Raw genomic sequence first — 18730 nt, forward strand, 5'->3', positions numbered from 1 at the left:
TCGTTACATGCGGGCTGATATCAAGCACCTTCAGTGTACGATGTAGTCGACAGTAACTGCTTGTTATGATTGGGGGTTCAATCCCATCGCTCGTGATCCGTTGTCAAGATTGGAGTCGGGCATGAATTAGAAGGTAGCTGGCCCATGCCGTCGTCCAACTTATCCACGCTGAGGACGTTGATGAAGAGAAGGACTGCTTCTCATCGAGAACGAGGAATAAGGGTTTATTTACAGTATTTATATCAGTCTAACATGACTGTTTGAGAAAGTACATCAGTCTAACATGACTGCTTGAGAGAGTGTGACCTGAGCAGCAGCACAACAGCGGTTTTTAAACACTCGGTCCTCTCCCGATACCAGGTGACGCGAACGTTCGTTCAGTCATTTTAAACAGGCCGCCTCTCTCCGGGACGGGTTACACACACACACGCATACACACCGGTGCGATGGTCCGGAGCCGACGTCAGAGGGGCTTCGTAGAACTCGGAGCTGTTCCGGGTAGCGCGTTGTCTTGCGTCTTGGTCGGTGCGTGGGAAGGAGCCTGCGTCGGCGTTCCCGCGTCAACTCCCCCACCCGTAGCAGATCAGGTCGGCGTTGTGCTATTGCGCACAAAGCCTGCTTCGTCGAACTCCTTCAGTCACAACGGCGATGAGGCTAGAGCGTAACGATGACGGTTTCAGCACAAAGCCTGCTTCGTTGAACGCATCCTAGCTGAAGCGACGGAGAGTGGAGCATGCGCGTATTGTTCATGACACAAAGTCGACTTAGTCACGCCGTGGCTAGAGGTTGGCGGCGGAATTCCAAGATGAGGTTGCCACCACTGGCGTTAGTGACTGACAAACTTGCACTGTAGCTGGCCGTTCTTAACATATAGCCGCCAATTGATATACGAGTGACGGTGATGATCAAAGCTGAAGAATTAACGGCGAACTACGTGATCCACATCCATTACTCGCTTTTAGTGGTCGCAATGTTCCGCGTAGGTGTTGTGGCATAGTATCATTATCTGTAGCGGAAGTAGAAACAAAGGCGTCTGGTGCTAGGAAGGCGTGGCGCAACCAGCTATCCTGCATTCAGCTGCATAACGTTTTCCAACTTAATAAGGCGTAACAGGCGTTTTCTTAGAGCGCATTGTTATTTCTTGGATCTTAGGCAGAAAGCAGCTTTATGGCCTTGGCAGCGAACCTTCGTAGGCTTGGCGTGTGAACCAAGCGCAGGGCGATACGTGCTTCGTTTCCTGCTTGAGGCTGCCGATGCCAGCGGCCTGTCGCGATATGTTGGTTACTGTTGTGCAGTTCTCGGCAGATATACTGACCCGTACTCTTCACAGATATAATTCTGGCATCTGTGAGCTGGCGAAGAAGTGTCGTATATATGTACACATATACAGACACACCTACAGCCGGCCCCATTCCGGCGACCACTGTCCACGTGCGAGCTCTCTCGCTCGCGCCGTATCTCCGAGCGGGCACCGTGCTGCGACCAGCAGCCACGGCGTTTCGCCGTTCCTCTCTGGTCGCGAAAATAAGGCCGCCGCAAATCCCGCCTCTTTGCTGGTGGGCCGCGTGCTGGCACCCGCGCATGCTCGGACATATTTTGCTGATGCCTTCCGCTTCTCACCCGGCGTGCGTGCGTGCGGGCGAACGCCGTCGTTTGTGAACACAGCGCGCGAAGAACGGAACAAAAGGCAGAACTGCGTCGCGTGCATTGTGCGGCGTGCTTTTGTTGCACAGTTTTGAGCACGCGGTGTGAGATCAGCCGAGCTGTCGCTCTGTCGTATACACTTGAGTTTTCTGATCGACATCGTTGCACCATGCCTCCCTGCGTTGTGGCGACTCGTATGTGGCCACATGACGCAGTTTCGCGAACTCTTGCGCAGTTCGCATGCCCCATGCACCTCTTCGTGTGCAGGTGGATTGCTTAATTCACACACGCACACATATTAACGCCATCCTGCGTCGTGCTGAAGAGGATTTCCACTTGCCTATGGGCAGCAATTGCTGGCGCGATAAAAAAAAAAATATCAGTATAGTTCCGCCGGAAAGGCGAAGCACCGATTGCGATAGCAAATTAATAGATAGCTGTACGAAGTAAGGATAGTAGTCTTATCGGCCGTATGAAATTGCAAACATTCGCTAACTAAATTAGCAATGATAGAATGCGTAAGCGTGACTCAACGAGGACGCAGAAAGAAACAGACGCACAGAGACAGCGCTGTCTTTGCGTGTCTATACTTGTTTCTACGTCCTTGTTCAGTCGCGCTTACCCATTCTATCGTGGATTCAAATTGACTAGCCCGCCAACGTGTTTTAACAAAATAACCAGCAAGGTGTCACGCGCGCACAGGAAGATTTACGCAGAATATTTACAACTTCATTGTGCACTACGTAATTGTGAATAGTTGATGAAACTCGGCGTAATGTTAGAGTTGTCTTAGCGGCCAATTTCAGTATGATTTGTTTCGGGATAGTTTCCATAAAACAAGAGTTACAGCCGTTTTCTGTAACCATACTCCCTTCGTGGACGGCCATGTATTGACAGCAGACGGGAATTCTGTAACGTTTACAACTTCACTGTGAACTAACTAATTGTGACAAGTAAATGAAACTCGGCGTAATGATAGACCCGCCTTAGCAGCCAATTTCAGTATGACTTTTTCCAAGATACCTACATTAGATTGAGAGCCAGAGAGCATTTGCAAGAAACTGGAGACAAAAATTTTCTCGTGTTGACGCGACGCATAAACGGACGGGCATTGACCACCGCCGCAGGTACGGTCAAAGGCAGAAACGAATGCCTGACAATGGCCCTATCACCCATGCACTGTTCAGCAGCAGCTTGAACATTCTATGCTTTGTGCGAAAAAAAAAGCTTATACAGGAAAATTAGTGGCATTAACACAAAAAGAAATAATTTATTTTGCAACCATCGTTAACCACATGGTGCTTGAGGTCATAGGTGTTCTATGCAGGTGTACAGGAAAGTAAATAAGATTTAACAACATCTTTGAGACGAGGCGTTGACGTACGTTCTTTCACATTAGTTAGAACTTGCGGGCATTAATTTAAAAAGGTAGAGTTTAGGTGCTTAAGTTGTTTAGCTCCATGAAATTTGAAAGCCGCTATAACTTAATTTGTATTGCTTATTTGCTAATTATGTAGGAGAACTCTGCTGTGTGATCGAGCCATCCGAGGTTTTCTATGTGGCGGACAGCTTGTTTTTGAAGGACTGTTAGCCTACCTAAGCTTGTTTTGCTTGTGATGGCTCAGGCCAGTAAGCAGTAGTATTGATTAGAATGAATTAGTGAATAATACAACTGACGTTTTAACCAAGTCGGCACCAGTTACCTGAGTTTACAAAACATGGGGTTAGACCTGGAAATGCTCGAATGTACTTTATTTATGTGAGGAGTCCAATTCAAATTTTCTTCGAAAAGTACTCCTAGAAAGTGAAATACAAATACCCGCTCAATCGCGCAGTTGTCGAAACAAAGACAAATATCCGTGATGTCAGATTGGTTCTCTGGCTTAAAAACAATAACCTTAGGTTTAAAAACACTCAATTCAAGTTCATTGAGAAACAACCAAATTAGCGAATCATATAACCAATCATTTACCACTGTTTCTAATTCAGCGAAATTCGGACCAAAAAAGAATAAATTCGTTTCATCGGCGTGTAGGACCATTTTGGGCGTAATCGGCATATATACTATATCATTGATGTAAATGATAAAAATTGGGGGACCCGAAATGGAACCCTGGGGTACACCGAACTTCATTTCCTTTAACTCTGAACAAACGGTGTTATGGCTTATGGCTTACAAACTGAAATTAATCTAATTCGACAAACTTATTCTACAAACTTATTCGACAAATCGCACAGGAGGCACTGAATATACCAAATCAGTTTTGCGGCAACCCGCAAATTGCAGCAATACTCATGAAGGTTCATTTTTTCTCCACCTTTGTTAATGTATCCACATTGTCTTCGTTCATACTGTAGCGTTGTGCGTTTTCGGGCGCTTGATGTCTTGCGTATATGTAATGAGCGGCTGCTCAATTCGCCAGTGTTTGCTTTTTGCGAACACAACCGCGTGTGCGTGTCATCCCAACATGTGTCACCACAGTGTGAGGACGTTGCGTCTTTAAAAATTATATTAAAACGTGGCACAAGGCAAAGCACAGGGAGACCGGAAACATGCGCGCCGCCCAGTTTGCCGCTATTCCCAATTGTGCGCGTGTGTATGTGCGTGCGTGGAACGCACGTTGAAATCCTCTCGTGCTCGCAGATTCGGGGCCCAGCGCGGCGAGGCTGGACCTTCGGCAGAAGCGCGGAACCAACATGGCCGACCAGGACGACCAACAGCTCATCGGCTTCGACGACAGCCCCGTGGTGCTGCCGACCGAGCCGAAGAAGGGCGCATCGCCGAGCGAGGCCGAGCGCATCCTCAATTCTCTGAACGCCGAGAAGAGCCAACTGGCGGCAGCCACCAATGGCCACACCGACGAGGCGGCCACCACCAACGGACACCGCCACGACGCGCCGGAGAAGGCAGTCAATGGCCACGCGCCCAAGGCTGAACACACCGAGACCGGTGAGCCGGTCTACACTGAAGTTCCGGAGGACAACATCTACGAGGAAGTCATACCTGTGCAAGAGCCCGAGGTAGTGCTTTCGCCGACTGTCCAGGTCAGAGCAGAGCATTTTTAAAAAAATTAAACTGATTCTCCGATACTTGTTGCAGCGATATGATTTTGCCCTTCCACATCGAGTGAAACACTAGACTACTGGTATGGAGTACGTTCAGAGGCCTCTGTGCGTCTATATATCTTGTTACCGGTGCTTCAAAACGCCTTCGTGCCATTAAATGGATTATGAAGTGATTTTTTTGCGCAAACGCACTGGGTCGTTAGGGTTGGTCGTTCTACCCTAACGCGCACTTTACGCGACCGTGCGCGTAAAGTACGGTAACAAGGGTTTCTGCATCCCTCCCTGATGTGAATTTAGGCGCCGCCACTTGGTACGGCTACACTGAGCGGCCGTAATGGGCATGGCTGATAGTTGCAGACGAAGTTCATCTTATATATCGTTTAAAACTACAATGCAAATGAGTGCCTTCACGACAATGCATTACATTTTTTTGCTTCAAGACCGATCGTCTAAGCGAAGTATCATTTGGGCATTGTAAAATGTGCGTCATCTGTGATAAAATGTTCACTTTCAAGAGTAATAAATTTTGGTGGCTGCTTGATCTATGGAAGAGGCACAACTTACGAAATCACTACGTGCGGGAACAATGCGCTTCGCAGCAACGCCACGTCGCTGTGCCGGCAAAACGGGGACGATCATAAGCACAGTTCGTAAATGATGTCCCTTCAAAAAATATCAGCATGCCGCAATTACGATCGCGGCAGTTGATGTGCAATCATCACGCAGAGAGGACAGGTCGCATGAACGTTTTTTTTTTTTCCAACCAGCGCCCGCTGCGGAGGTGCGGCAGGTGGGAGGGGCACTCGCAGTGGCGTTACTTTGTATGCAAGGAGAGCTGCATTGGCTACCCACGTTGCGTCGTCGATCATTTTTCCAACTTTATGGTGAACAATTACTTTTCGTAATAGTTGGAATAGCGATTAATTTGTTTGGCTAAAAGAAAGTAGCAGAAAAAGAGCACACAACGCCAATTTATCACTAGGCAGATGTCTGCTTCGTGTTACCACGTGGTCCACGTTGACGCGAGCTTTCTTTTCCGAGAGCACCGTGGATCGCCCTTGTCACGCTGCGGCCTGCAAACGCGGTCGGCGGCACGTCAAGCTGCCTGTCGATGGGTGTCCGATCGGCGCGTTGGCGGCCGTCAGTTGCCGCCGGAGGATTGCCATGTGCCGTGCTCGCGCAGTGATTGGGCGCCCGCAGGAATTTTTCCGGTGACCGTTTTCGTCGTCGTCTTGGGAATCGGGCGAGTCCGGCCGCGGCGAATCGTCGATTCCGTCGTTGACGTGTGGAGCTCCGGATTGCGAAAAGGCCGTGTGCGCCAAAAGCCATCCCTCCGCTCAACTGGCGCTACCGCTCCTCGAGCTCTGGGTCCATTACGCGAAAACGGTCGAAACTGGGTTCGAAGCAAAACACTCGAAACGCACTCTCCTTGCACGGCCGCTGGATAAAAAAGAAACAAAAAAATCCAGCGGCCGTGCTTCTTGGATCGCTCTCGCTGGGCATCGACGGCCAGGCGGCTACAGTTGCATACAGGCTTCGCGCGCTGTCTCCGAGACACCGGAAGTAGACATCACGACGTTACGTGATGACGCAGAGCCAGTGAAGGCAGAGGCTAGCCCCGATCGCTCGGCGAACGAGCCGAGGAGGAAAACGTGGCTAGGTAGGAGGAACTTGTAATCGCCCGTATAGCTCTCTGAATACGAGGTGCTTCACTGAAATTGTGTCGCGAATGTTTTACTGTAGCTGTACCCTATGCGCCTACAAAATTTCTGTAATCAGTTTCGGGGATCCTTTAAGCCGCGTCAGTCATTGTTAATCATCCTACGTAAAACTAATTAAATAGGGCATGCGTAGAAAGAGCATGACATTGTAAGCTCACGTTTCAGTTCAGTTCAAGTTTCTTTTGACGTTTGTTCAAATACTGATATAGCTGCCAGGGTACAGTTGCACTTATCTTTCGAATGTGTATATACCTGACCTTTCCTTTCCTGCGCCACAATTTTAGAAATTTCCTGTGGGAGATAGCACAATTGTAACCCTTGATCTAGGTTGCTCAATGAGGTGGCCACTACTTCTACGAGAAATCTAAATGCATAATTCAATAACTAACATAATCGCACTAACTGTACATGTAATTACTTACGTTACGGCACAAATTTCAATTTAAGAATTGTAGCCATTGATTTCAAGCGGCGTATCCACTCGGAACGAATTCTGAGGACTGCGCCACTTTCCAAGTGTGCGACGAAATGCATTGCCGTCATAGTTACTTTTATGCTTCAATAAATAAAACAACGTTTTCTTTAAAAGGTAAGTGTATCACCAATGCCCTTTTGCCGCAAGTTTGACGGCACATATCTCGGAACCGGTTCCATCCTCCGAATTTGTCTGAAATCGATATGCCTAGCATACTCACTAGCTACAATCCGTAGAAGTTAATTAGTGTAACTGTGACATTTATTTAATTAATCATTTCAAGTTCTCGTAGAAGTAATGGCCACCTAGCTCATCGAATTATTATAATCAAGGGTTAGAATTGGGTCATCTTCCTCAGGTAATCTTTAAATTTGGTGCAGCTAAAAGAACAAAAAAAAGAAAACCGCCACCCTGTATGTGTCGTTAAGGTCCGCTATCAGCTATTCTTTAAAGCCTATAACAGTTCATCTCAGGCATCCTCAAAGTGTCATTTTCATCGATGTGTGTGCAGCAGGCGGAATCATGGCCGACGCCTCTTATCGCTTAGTCATACTTAGCCGAGGCTAAGTATGGCTAAGGCTTACTTACTTGCGAGATGCGCCGTCGAGTTCGTAGCGAACGTTGTCAGCCTGTGCCCATTAGCATCACCATCGTGCTTAGAATTCATGCGCAATTCTTGTTCTTGGGTAGTGTCCAGTTTATCGGTTTGTTGTACAACATTCACTATCTTACATCTACGGATTGGCCTCGTAATCACAATCATCTATCGCAAATTTTCCTCTGCTCCGCGCTCTTCTGCAGGGATGTCCTAGGTCTTTTATCAACCTTATGAATAAACATGTTGGTCATTTTCTGTGAGCGATAGTAAGCGAACCATGCAGTGTGCCATACAGGAGACATCCTTCACAGAATGTGTTGTAAAATGGCTACCCTCCCACGCTGCGCGCTTGTCAGACTCAATCGCTGTTGCTCCCTTGCAGACTACCACGACGGAAAACGGCGCCACGGGCGTGCTTTACGATGACTCTTCGCTGTCCAGCGAAGTGTCAGCGGAGCTGTCTCCACCTCCGTCCAATGTCGGCGATTGTGGCTCCAACGGCACAACCTTGTCTGACCCTGAATGCGACGCTGCCATGGCAGAAGCCTCGGCACCGGAGTCTCACGCCGACATCCCTTTCGTCGTCGTCCAGGAGTCTACGCCTGTCGACTCGGAGCAGTCCAACGACGAACAAGCTGAAGACAGCGCGTCGGAACAGGCCGCCGACGAAGGGTGCAAAGCGGAGGCAACAGCCGCCGTTGAGGCAGCGATCGAAGCGAGTGCCGAGGCGATGGTTGGAGTCGAACCGCTGGTCAAGCCAGTGGTCCTGCCCGTCGAAAAGGACACTGCACCGACTTCGGAGGAACAGACATGTGGTCAACATCGCTGCACTGCTCAGCCGCCAGTGTTGGCTGCTAGTGCGGAGTCCTGTGCCCGGCTTGATCACATCGAATCTGAGTTCACAAGAGTCGATAACGTTCAGTTTGTGGAACCGGAGGACATGGGACGTTGCTCGGTCGTCTCCGTCACTGAGACGGCACCGGAACGGGAGACCGCCGTTGAAGAGTGTCGCGGCAACGTTGACGTGGTGGTACACACCGAGGACATTGTTTCCAGCATTGAAGAAATAACGCCGTCCACACATGCCTCTCTCGTTGAACACGGACTGCAGCACGAGACTGAGGAGCCACTGCAGTGTCAAGACTTTCCTCATGAGGCGGTGCTTGTAAGTGACCGCAGATTTTCACTTTGATACGTCACGCGGCACTATGTTCGCGGTGTTATTCAGCGGTGCGTACAATAACATGAACACGTCAATTTTCTTCAACATTTTTATGAAGGTCTTGCTGAATAGAAAGAACGCAATGTTACCGAAGGGAATATGCCAGAATAAGAAAGTGTAGATAACTTGGGAAGATCTAACAGGGAGCGAGATATGCGTCGTTCAGAAAGTCTTGGTGCCATGTTCCCGCCATGGTCTTTGTGATGTACAGCTAGGAGGTCTCTCATATAATCACTCGGGTAGACAAAACTGATGATAGCGAGCAAAATCATTTTGGTTTAACGTCTGTAGATGGCGTTGTTCTGTTAGTATACAGTGAGAAAAATGGCCGGCTCCTGGCAGATATTTGCGAAGAGGAATGCGAAGCTTTATGGCGTTGAATGATACCTCTGATCAGTCGGCATACAGGGAATTAATATGCCGAATGTTGAAGAAAACGGATACCTTGAATATCTATGAAAAATTAAAAGAATTCCATGGAAAACACTTATTCAAGCAAGTACTCATACCGGGAGGCAACAAGAACGCGTCCATAGAGAAACACAGAGTGCGATGATGGCATAAAAAGCATGATCTATGTGCAAGGCGTGTGGAAAGGAGTTATGGTTTCCGGACTTAAGCTAAGAAACTCAGCTTGTGTTTTATACCAAGCTTCAAAAGGGGGAATAGAGCATAATTGAAGTGCTGCTGGAAGTCTATCTTTGATGTGCACAGAAAAAGTGACACATGGCCCGGCGCGTCCTTCAGTGTGCTTGATGTCCCAGCAAAATCTGCTTTTGAAAAGGACTGCCTTGGAATCTGCTGTCGGAAACGAAGTTGGTGATACACGGTGTTGAAGCTTTGCCAAAGCCGATAAAACCAAATTTGTAACACGGCAATTACAGAAAACATCGTTTGTCAATGCTAGTGGCCAGATTCTCACGCATGCTTTTAGAAGCCATTCTAAGCTGATGAGAAGAATGAACTATGCGGGTTGTCGTTTTTCTTTGTTTTTGTTTTTTTAGACCATACAAAGTTTTTAAAAATCGCTTGTGGCATATACCGTAATTGGAGTCCTGAGTTGGATTACTCGAAGTGGTTTACATTACTCGCACGAGAAACCAAAATGGATTATTGACGAATTAACAAAAATCACTAATTAGTTCATTAACTAATTACATTACGGCACATTATCCAAGTTACGAATTTCGAGTGCATAAGCTTATAAGGCACGTCCACGTGGTTGTAGCACAAGTGAGACAACGCGGCTGTCCTGTATTCTACTATTTAGGGCTCAAGTTGTGTTGCGCGCTGTCTTCTATTTGTTGTGCACATTTTAGGTCATGCATGGTTTCACGTGACGGTGAAGAAACTCTGCGTAGTACGCGTACTAATTAGGTACGCGACTTGTGCGCAGGCTTGCTGTGAACCAGCGCAGGGTTCCGAGCCTCCCGCTGTACGACACGAGTCGCGGCCCTTGAAGCCGAGTGCTGCGGACAGCATCGTGGCCCGCGAGATCCGCGCCCAGAAGGAGCGAGAGGAGATGATCGCCCGCGAGCGGAAGCTCGCCCAGGAAGCAGCCAGGCTTAGCTCGACGGCGCTTGAAAAGGCGATCTGTGACAGGACGGTGACACCGGAGACGCTCAAGCCTGCGCGACTCACCGTGTCTCAGCTGCCAACGGCATCGCCGACCTCACCTTCCAGCATGGTCTCTAGCCCCGCGCCATTCCCGGCTCCCATCGAGAAGCGGTTCACGTGCCCGTCGGACTCTAAGATCGCTGATGAGATTCGGGAACTCCAGGAGCGCGAGGAGGAGCTGCGGGAGCTGCGGGAGCGCCTGCATATTCAGGTAGACTATGTAACAACACCGATGCAGCAGAGCCACATTACACTTACTCCTTAATATTAAGTCATGCAGGGACAGTAAAATGTAACAAACAAAAAGAAGTCGCGGTGTTGTGTTTGAGTTGACCATTGAATGATTTAGGCATGTAAATAACTGTAAATAGACAGCAACAGTAGATTATACTGGCGTAACTCACAGATGCCCATGAGGCAGAAGTCATGCGGCTGTCGATAATGATTTAATGATTGGACTTCCTCATCGTGCGGTCCTGTTTCAGTCAGTTGACTGAAGCATAAGATAAGCTTTAAAGGTATGTTCTCCTACTTGCTGTAAGGTTCAGTCAGAAAATGGGACCATGCGATAGAGATGCATCACAAGTTGTGCGCCAACGGGAACAGCGTGGTTGCCTTATTAAAGTGTATTATGTGACAACTATGGAAGGAGGGCAGACAGTGATCAACTACAAATGCTTTTAACTGTCCTTTTGTCATTACGTTTAACTGTTGTGTTGGCATGTACCTGACAAACTTAGTGCAACTTTCTTCACTTGGCCCATGAAACTGATGAGGCTGTTTCTCCCGCAGAGCAATGACCACAGATGCAGTGCGGGTGGCCTCATCAACAACGATGATGCCGTCGTGGCAGCAAATGGCGTGACCAGTCCACTTGCATCCTTGACGTCCAGCAGTGGATTGTCTAGGACCGTGAGCGTCGAGTCACTTCCTCCAAATAGCTCGATTCACACTCCCTTCGGGCCACGCAGGAAGGACAAGATAACGGTGCGGCCACTCTCCGATGGCACCGAAGATAGCGTGCCATCCCCGACTTTCGTGTCGCATGGCGGTGAGTCTCCAATCGAACGTGAGATCCGGCTAGCACGAGACCGGGAAGAGGCATTAAGGAAGGAGAAGGGGCTGCTGGGACAGCTGCAGGCGGAAGGATTTGTGAAGAAGGGCGAAATAGCGTCATCCGCTTCGGTGAAGGGTGCGAAGGCTACTGTGGTGCTGCGCGGAAGCACGCAGAAGATCCTAGCGACATCTCGGATCCAGCAGGAGATAGAAGAACAGACGCAGCGCGAGATGGCTCTTCGAGAGTCTGGGCACATCCAGACCATCTCCCAAGAGAGGACAGACTCCAAGGTGACCAGGATAGGAAACGAAGCAAGCACTGCCGCGTGTCCTTCACCGTCACTCGCTTCTACTACGAGGAGAGTGCCGCCTTTCGAGTCGTCTCTTCCCAATATCGAGATTTTCGAGAAGACTCCCGCCATTGTCATTCCCACCCGAGTCTGTTCCCCGACGGCGGCCCCCTGCGGCGTTGCTTCGGCTGTTGCCAAGGCAACCAACGGTCACGTGCACGCCAATGGTCATGCTACAGGAGCGAAAGTGTCGCCCGTGGCCAATGTTCGCGGGGTGAGCATGCAGAAATTCCTCGCCAGTCGTGGCAAGGAGCTTGCCTTCACGAGTTCACCGCCACCTCAGAACGGCGATAAGCTAGAGTACCGTGAGCTGAAGCCTCCGCAACTGCAGAAGGGGGCCATCGATGCCGTCCGCAAGGGCCTGGTTACTGCTGAGACCAAGATCCAGGAGGAGATGCGTGCCATGAAGGAGCGCGAGGAGGAGCTGAGGTTCGTTACGTCCACCGTTCTGTCCGCTGTGTATTGGTTGGAGTGGGCCACCTTTGTGGCTGCCTTTGTCTACACCCGTGCCTCTGCACGAAGCGCACGTGTTGTCCCTTAGTGAATAACAGCTGGCGAGCGTGCAATGCTGAAGATGAGAAAAACCATTGAGCTCCCAATTTGAGCACCTTATATATGAACGAAATAAGATAATTATCATAAAAACAGATCAGTAGCAGATTACTGAATGCGGTTACACACATATTTACCAACGTAACAATGTACTTCTACATTTTGTTTCCTTGTCATGAGTGCGTTCCTCTTCACAGTTTCATACTGCAATCCACTGCGATTATATGAGGTATTGTAATGTGCTCTGTTCAATGTTAGGTGCATAAATATGGCAGTCCCCTCAATTTCTTATATCCCATTTTATTGAAGCCTTGCTAAATATCTTGAGTATAGTTATCGCTTCAGATACTCTCCATGTAAAGACGATGACCAAAACGTGAACAAGGTGAATGCAGGAGCCTGCATTCACCTTGTTCACGTTTTGTTCATCGTCTTGAATTTCCATCTCTCGCACTCCCCGTCTTTTCCCTGGATCTCCATGTAAAGGTTACATGAACTCAGGGATGTAATGAGGTGTCTCGGGCCTTTACTGCACCTATTAAACTGAAATTTCTAATAAAGAGTATCAGTTTCGCCCGAAAGGCGAAGCGCTGATTGCGATAGCAAATCAGTAGACAGCTAGAGGAAGCAAGGGTAGTAGTTATATCGACCGTATAAACTTGTAAACATTCACTTATACTAACTAAACGAACAAGCATGGTGTCACACGCACGCTCGCTGTCAAAACGCTGGAGAGAGAAAGTGTGGCAGCAGCAGCGAGCGAATTGACCTTTGTGCCGCCTCTCGCTTCAACGCGAACTAATCGGAGAGAACAGCGCACACGAAGCCATCAGCACTCGGCGCACTTTGTCCTCATCGCAGATCGCTTTCAGGACAGGACCCGCGCGGCCACGCCGTATGCAGCTGCCGCTGCAGTACAACGCGTCCTCCCTCCCCCTGTGCCTTGCGTGTGACGGAAGATGGCGCGCTTCCTCTCTTTCCTCCCTTGCGCGCGCGAAATTGACGCACCATCGTCGGCTCACCTTCGTGTGCTTTACACACGCACATACAGCATATGGCGCAGCGACGATGTTATCGCCCTTGGACTTCACACAGAACATCACGACACGACGACGGCAGAAGTGCGCCCTGATTGTCCTTATAATTGTTATCGCAATCAAATGTTGCAGTTTTGCCCGAAGGGCGAAGAATTGACAGTGATATACAGGTATTACATTACATGAAAGAGAGAGGTCGTAAGGGAGGTTAACCAGGCAGAACCCGCTCGGATACCCTGTACAAGGGAAGAGGGAAAGGGAAGTTAAGCTCGTAGTATTATGGGCAGTATAAATTGCGCTTAACACTCACTTAGTAACTAAGACGCGTGGTGCCACATGTCTGTAGACACATGAACAGAGTTCACTCGCTGATCGTGAGTGGTTGCGGTCACAACAACGCTTGCGCGATGAAGAGCGCCGGCAGCGGAGAGTACGCGTGCTTCACAAAGTGAGTGTTCCATGCCGCCGTTCTTTTTACTGTGCCACGCCTCCGAAACTCAGCAACTCCCGTGACATCCAACAATGGGAGTGATATGTTCGACAGGAAAAGGGGGCTTATATTCTGCTTCCCAAGTGGGAACATGGCTCAGCACCCTTGAAGAAAGGGGGAGTGGGGTGAAAGGGGTATGGGGAAGGAGTGGTCGGGCATGAAGATAGCGCGCACGAAGGCCTTTCTGACTCTCGCTTGCACCTGCTGTAAATCTCGTGACTTCCAACAGCAGGTCGGCTGCAGCGCATGCGTCGTTGCACCGTGGATATCTGGGAGACTGTGCGAGCGCAGCTGTAGGGTAGTGTACGTTACCTTAAGTGTTCGTGTAATTGCTGTCGCAATGATATCAGATAGAGCACCGTAACTGGGAATATTTCTCGATTGCGGAAATATTTTGTCTGTTTCTACCACTGAGGGCTCCGGCGGCAGTGAGCCGTCCGAATAACAAAGTTAATCTCTTTCTTTGATTGACAGGCGCCAGCGCCTCCGACTGCTCGGGCAGTCCCAGCCCAACCTGAGCCTGTTTGAGGGAAGCACAGTAGCGGACGCAGACCACGCCACTGACGCCACAGATGGACCCGCCTTGCAACATGCTGGCAGTGATGCGAGCCTTCTGGAACAGACCACTGTCAATGACTCGTCAGAGGCCGCCAATGTACGTGTATCACATGTTAGTCTTTCTGCATGCGAACGGCTTGTACAAACTTCGAAGTGCATTGTGTAAATAATCAATGGCCACTCAAAAATCGTAGCTCTCGTGCTCTAAGATCTTCCTAGAAACCACAGATTAAGGGAGTGGAGGACAATACCACTCGTTGGCCGAAATGATGGTTTCCCAATACATTCGCACATGGAGATATGAATATAACGAATTATTAGATATAACAGCTATTGAATCAAACATTGATGGCTAAGCTTTTTTTTTCATTATGTGTTCTACTGTTATAATGAAAGCGATAATACAAAATCCGAGGCAGTATGATTTTTTGACTATTTTTCTTCAAACCAACAAAAACAAAGCGAGAGTTGTGCGCTGAACTTTATTTCCGGAATTTGGTTTATCCAAAAATGGTCAGTGACTGCAGATTTGCGAAAGAGCTATGACGGTGATCGGCACACGGCTACTAGCCTACATGAGCTTCGAGGAAGGAGCTCGGCGAGGTCAAGGTCATGGATCAGTATTCCGCCCAAGCTATTTTTGCTTGTATATTATTTGCATCCCGAGTCTGTACCCGCATAATATTATGAATATGCCTCTATTTTGCCTCAAATCACAAATGCAAGCACTTTTATTAATTCCTGCATAGTCACATTGTTTGGCATTGTGCCCTTGATAGACTGCTTCTATTTATGTTTATTTTGTGTAGTGCAGAAACTGGACTGCTTATCAGCAAGTCCTACAGCTAAACAGCACGTTTCAGCGTCAACAATTTATTGAGCCAGTTATTCGCCAAAGCAAAAAAACAAAAAAAGAAGACGGTAAGGTCGACGAGAAAACTACCCGCCAGAATAAGTCGCTGAAAAGTATTCCAGCAAAAGAATTCACCGACGATTACGATACTCCCTAATGCTAAATTGAGCGCAGCCGTGTATGTTTTCATTTCGCGATATATTGGCTGGCGGTGACAATCTGTCTCGTGCGGCACGGCACTAATCGGGAGATCCCAAGGCGCAGCGCGTGGGTGACGCGTGGGCGTGATTCACAGCAGCCCCCGCAGAGAGACCTCCGCTCATGCAGTGCTTTGGTTCTACGTAGATGACGTGCACTGCTGTGGCGCCATCTCCTAGCCATTGTCGCCGCAAAGCTGTCTTGCGCAGCACTACGCTTCTCACGCTTTCACCATACCTTCCTCCTCGTGCTATCTTCGCTCGGTTACGAGGGACAACGCCGACACTTGCCGCAGGAACGGGCGCCTAGAGCTGTGCTCTAATATATATTTGCCTCGCCCCTTACCCATCCAAAGTAGATAATAATAATAATAATAAACACGAAATTTAATGTGAAAATACCTGAAAGAAGTACGCCCAAGTGTAGGAAAATGAAAACAGAAAACGCTCTACGGTACTTACGCCGAAGCAAATATTCGCTTATGAGCTTCAGTTATCTGTTTGCCGGTTCAGCAAATGTCCAGCAAGGGCAGCTTGAAAATGCACATTTCGTCGTCCGTGCTCATGTTGGCCAACAGTTTGGCTTCGCTTGCCGATAGCTGGCTAGCCATCATGCCGTTCCCATGTGATCGCATTGATCGCACAACTGCATGTCAACGAAGATGCAGAACATGTTTGTAATTTAGCATTGTTCACGTGCCACGTACCGGTATGGCAAGTTCCTGACGAGCGATCGAAATCAACGCGAGACCTATTTCTGGCCCATCGTAGGCGATCACGAACGCTTGAATTTGTTTCGCATACAACTTATCACGATTTGTTTTTTTTCAAATATCAGCGTGTAAGCTTGTAACGAATGTCGGATATAAGGAAGATCTTGCTTAGGCGCGCATCAGATAAAACACCTCAGTAACTTTGTCTGCTCGCCCCCTGTACATTGCAAATCTCTGCAGAGACCTAGAGTCAACGTAGGTCCAGAGCCCTTAACGGTAGGGCCAAGAGCAAAACCGAGGAGCCCAATTTTCGCTAGTCATAAATAACCATATGAAGCCATCAGAAAATGAAGCCAAGGAATGTCTAGGAGAAATTATTATTTGTTTTAATCGAAGTCTACTAAAGGAAAATGCCAGTGTACGAAAAAAAAGCCTTTGCCGCCGGTGGTAGCCAAACCACACCCTCCAGGGCATTATGCGTGCGTTGCTACGGCGACGACTGTTCCTTCGTCCACATTCTTGGGCACTTATCTATGTGCAGGGTGTCTACCAACCGGGCATTCCGAGAAAACCAGGAAATCTAAGGGATTTTGAATAGTCTGGAAATATTCACGGAAATCTCAGAATTTGTGCTTCTATCAAGGAAAATTAGCTGTAATTTTATTGAAATAGTACGAAAGTCGCTAATGCTAGCTTCGAGTAGCACAGAGGGATCGTAACGAATAGTCTTTGACGCCGTGTCGTCAGCTGGAGAAGTTGCCAGTGTACAGTCAACGACCGATTTTCCGGATGCCCGATAAGTCGGACGGCTTCGCGGCAACGTCACGTAACCAATAGAGTCAATGTATCAGAACTTCTGCAATTTCTGGCGCAAGAACACTTCGCCGTCTGATTTTCCGGACTTTTTGCCGTGACCGCAGGTCCGAAACGACATTAATCAAAGCCGCCGCCTCCGCCATTTTGATTATGTCGCCGCCTCCAACAGGCGTTCTCGCACCCAGATCCGGTTTAGATCCGCTGGCAGCCGTAGCCACCACCGCGGCAACGCTGGGCTTAGCTGCTTCGACGTTCGCTATTAAACTTCTTGCCGTTCGGTGTGTGGTTTTCATTGAAATAATTCGCCGCTGTCAGCAATGGCACTGACTCGGCCGTTGTAATCCACGCGATTGGCTTTGAACCTCGGAAAGCACGGCGCGTTGTACAATACCGGTTCCTGAAAGTCAGCTTCGCATCAATACAGAATTGTGACGCGGTGAAGCAGGTGCAAGGTATTGCGGTGAAGCTTAACAAGCATGGGAAGGGGCAATTGTCACTGGACACACTGTGTATTTCATAATTATACACGCGCGCACACGCCGTCTCCTTTCACATTACGAGCACCGATATGCTTAATAAGTGCACTGGCAGGTCTTCAGAGCTTTTCTTCAGGCGGGCATGCGACGATTTGAGCTCCGTGTGGCAGTAAAAGGCATGTATTCATTCTTTTCTGATTGCCCTATTTTTCGGACGTTTTCACGGCCCCTAGAGAGACGGAAAAATCGGACGTTGACTGTACAACTGTCCAAGAAGATGCTTCACATGATTCGTGGCGCGAAGGCGCAGCGCAAGAAAGGCGAGAATGGACAGGACCAACACAGTGAGGAATGAACGGGAAAGGAAGTGTGCCACCGCTTATTTGAATGAGCTTGAGCTCAAAAATCCAAGTGTTGGCTGACGCCGAGGTGCAGGTGTCCCTCATCCAAACCAGAATAAACTTTTTAAAGCAGTGAAACGCAACATTGAGGCGTTGTGCGCATGAGAATATGAGGACAGTTGAGGTTGACTATCCAGCTGAAGAAGAGAATCTCACTTGTGACAAAATTCGGACCTCATACCAATGAGCTTGCTATCAGTTGGTAGAAATAGCTTATATTCAAAATCTTTGCTTGTGTATGTATCTCGTTTTATTCGTATTTGAAAATGTTTGACTCGATTTGCAATAGGCTTTGCCATGTTTTTTCAAATATATTTTATTCGCTGTGCCAAGCCAAGCCCTCCCTTGTTTTCTTTTTGAATAAAATAAACGCTACTCCTTACTATTCAAACTGGATTAAGTCATTTTTTTTTATTTTTTAACATCCTTACTATAGAGTGACTGCATCGGGTGACATGGTGTCAGTTCATCTTGACATACAACAAAGTTCTGTGTCACTCGGGAAATTTCGCAAGGGCACCCAGGGAAAACTCGCGGAATTCGGAAACGTCAACCTGGTATGTGTCAACACTGACCCTGGGAACCGGCACCACTTATGGCCATGTCGGTGGATAATAATTTGCCCTATGCTTTCGTTGGCTTCACTTTCTATTGGTCTCAACATGATCGTGTAATACAAGCAAGAAGGAGAGGGCAGTTGAACACCAGCTATTTCATTCTGTCTTTTCTCACACAGGTCGTCAATGTTCCGCCAAGCTCGTTAGTCGCAGAGTCATGCAGGCTTCAGTCGTACCTCTGTTATGCCAACGTCTCTGAAAGCTTGTAAGCTCATACAGAATTTGAGCTTTATCAGTCCTGGGTGACTGCTGTGCACATAACTGGCGCAAT

General features: G+C 48.4%; 1 protein-coding gene across 6 annotated transcripts in view; it reads left to right on the forward strand.

Moving 5' to 3' along the window:
- The window catches only part of LOC126539319 (uncharacterized), a 361484-nt gene that overhangs the window by 335461 nt on the left and 7293 nt on the right, over positions 1-18730 (forward strand). For 5 of the 6 annotated variants that reach the window (XM_050186109.2, XM_050186110.3, XM_050186111.3 and 2 more), the window contains 5 exons: positions 4289-4689; positions 7887-8669; positions 10123-10554; positions 11136-12178; positions 14303-14483. In XM_050186109.2, coding sequence (XP_050042066.1) covers positions 4289-4689; positions 7887-8669; positions 10123-10554; positions 11136-12178; positions 14303-14483 — 2840 coding nt within the window. The remainder of the gene's footprint in view (positions 1-4288; positions 4690-7886; positions 8670-10122; positions 10555-11135; positions 12179-14302; positions 14484-18730) is intronic. The other variant, XM_055075507.2, reaches the window with a different exon arrangement.

Source organism: Dermacentor andersoni, chromosome 11, assembly GCF_023375885.2.
Source record: "Dermacentor andersoni chromosome 11, qqDerAnde1_hic_scaffold, whole genome shotgun sequence".
Classification (NCBI taxonomy): Eukaryota; Metazoa; Arthropoda; class Arachnida; order Ixodida; family Ixodidae; genus Dermacentor; species Dermacentor andersoni.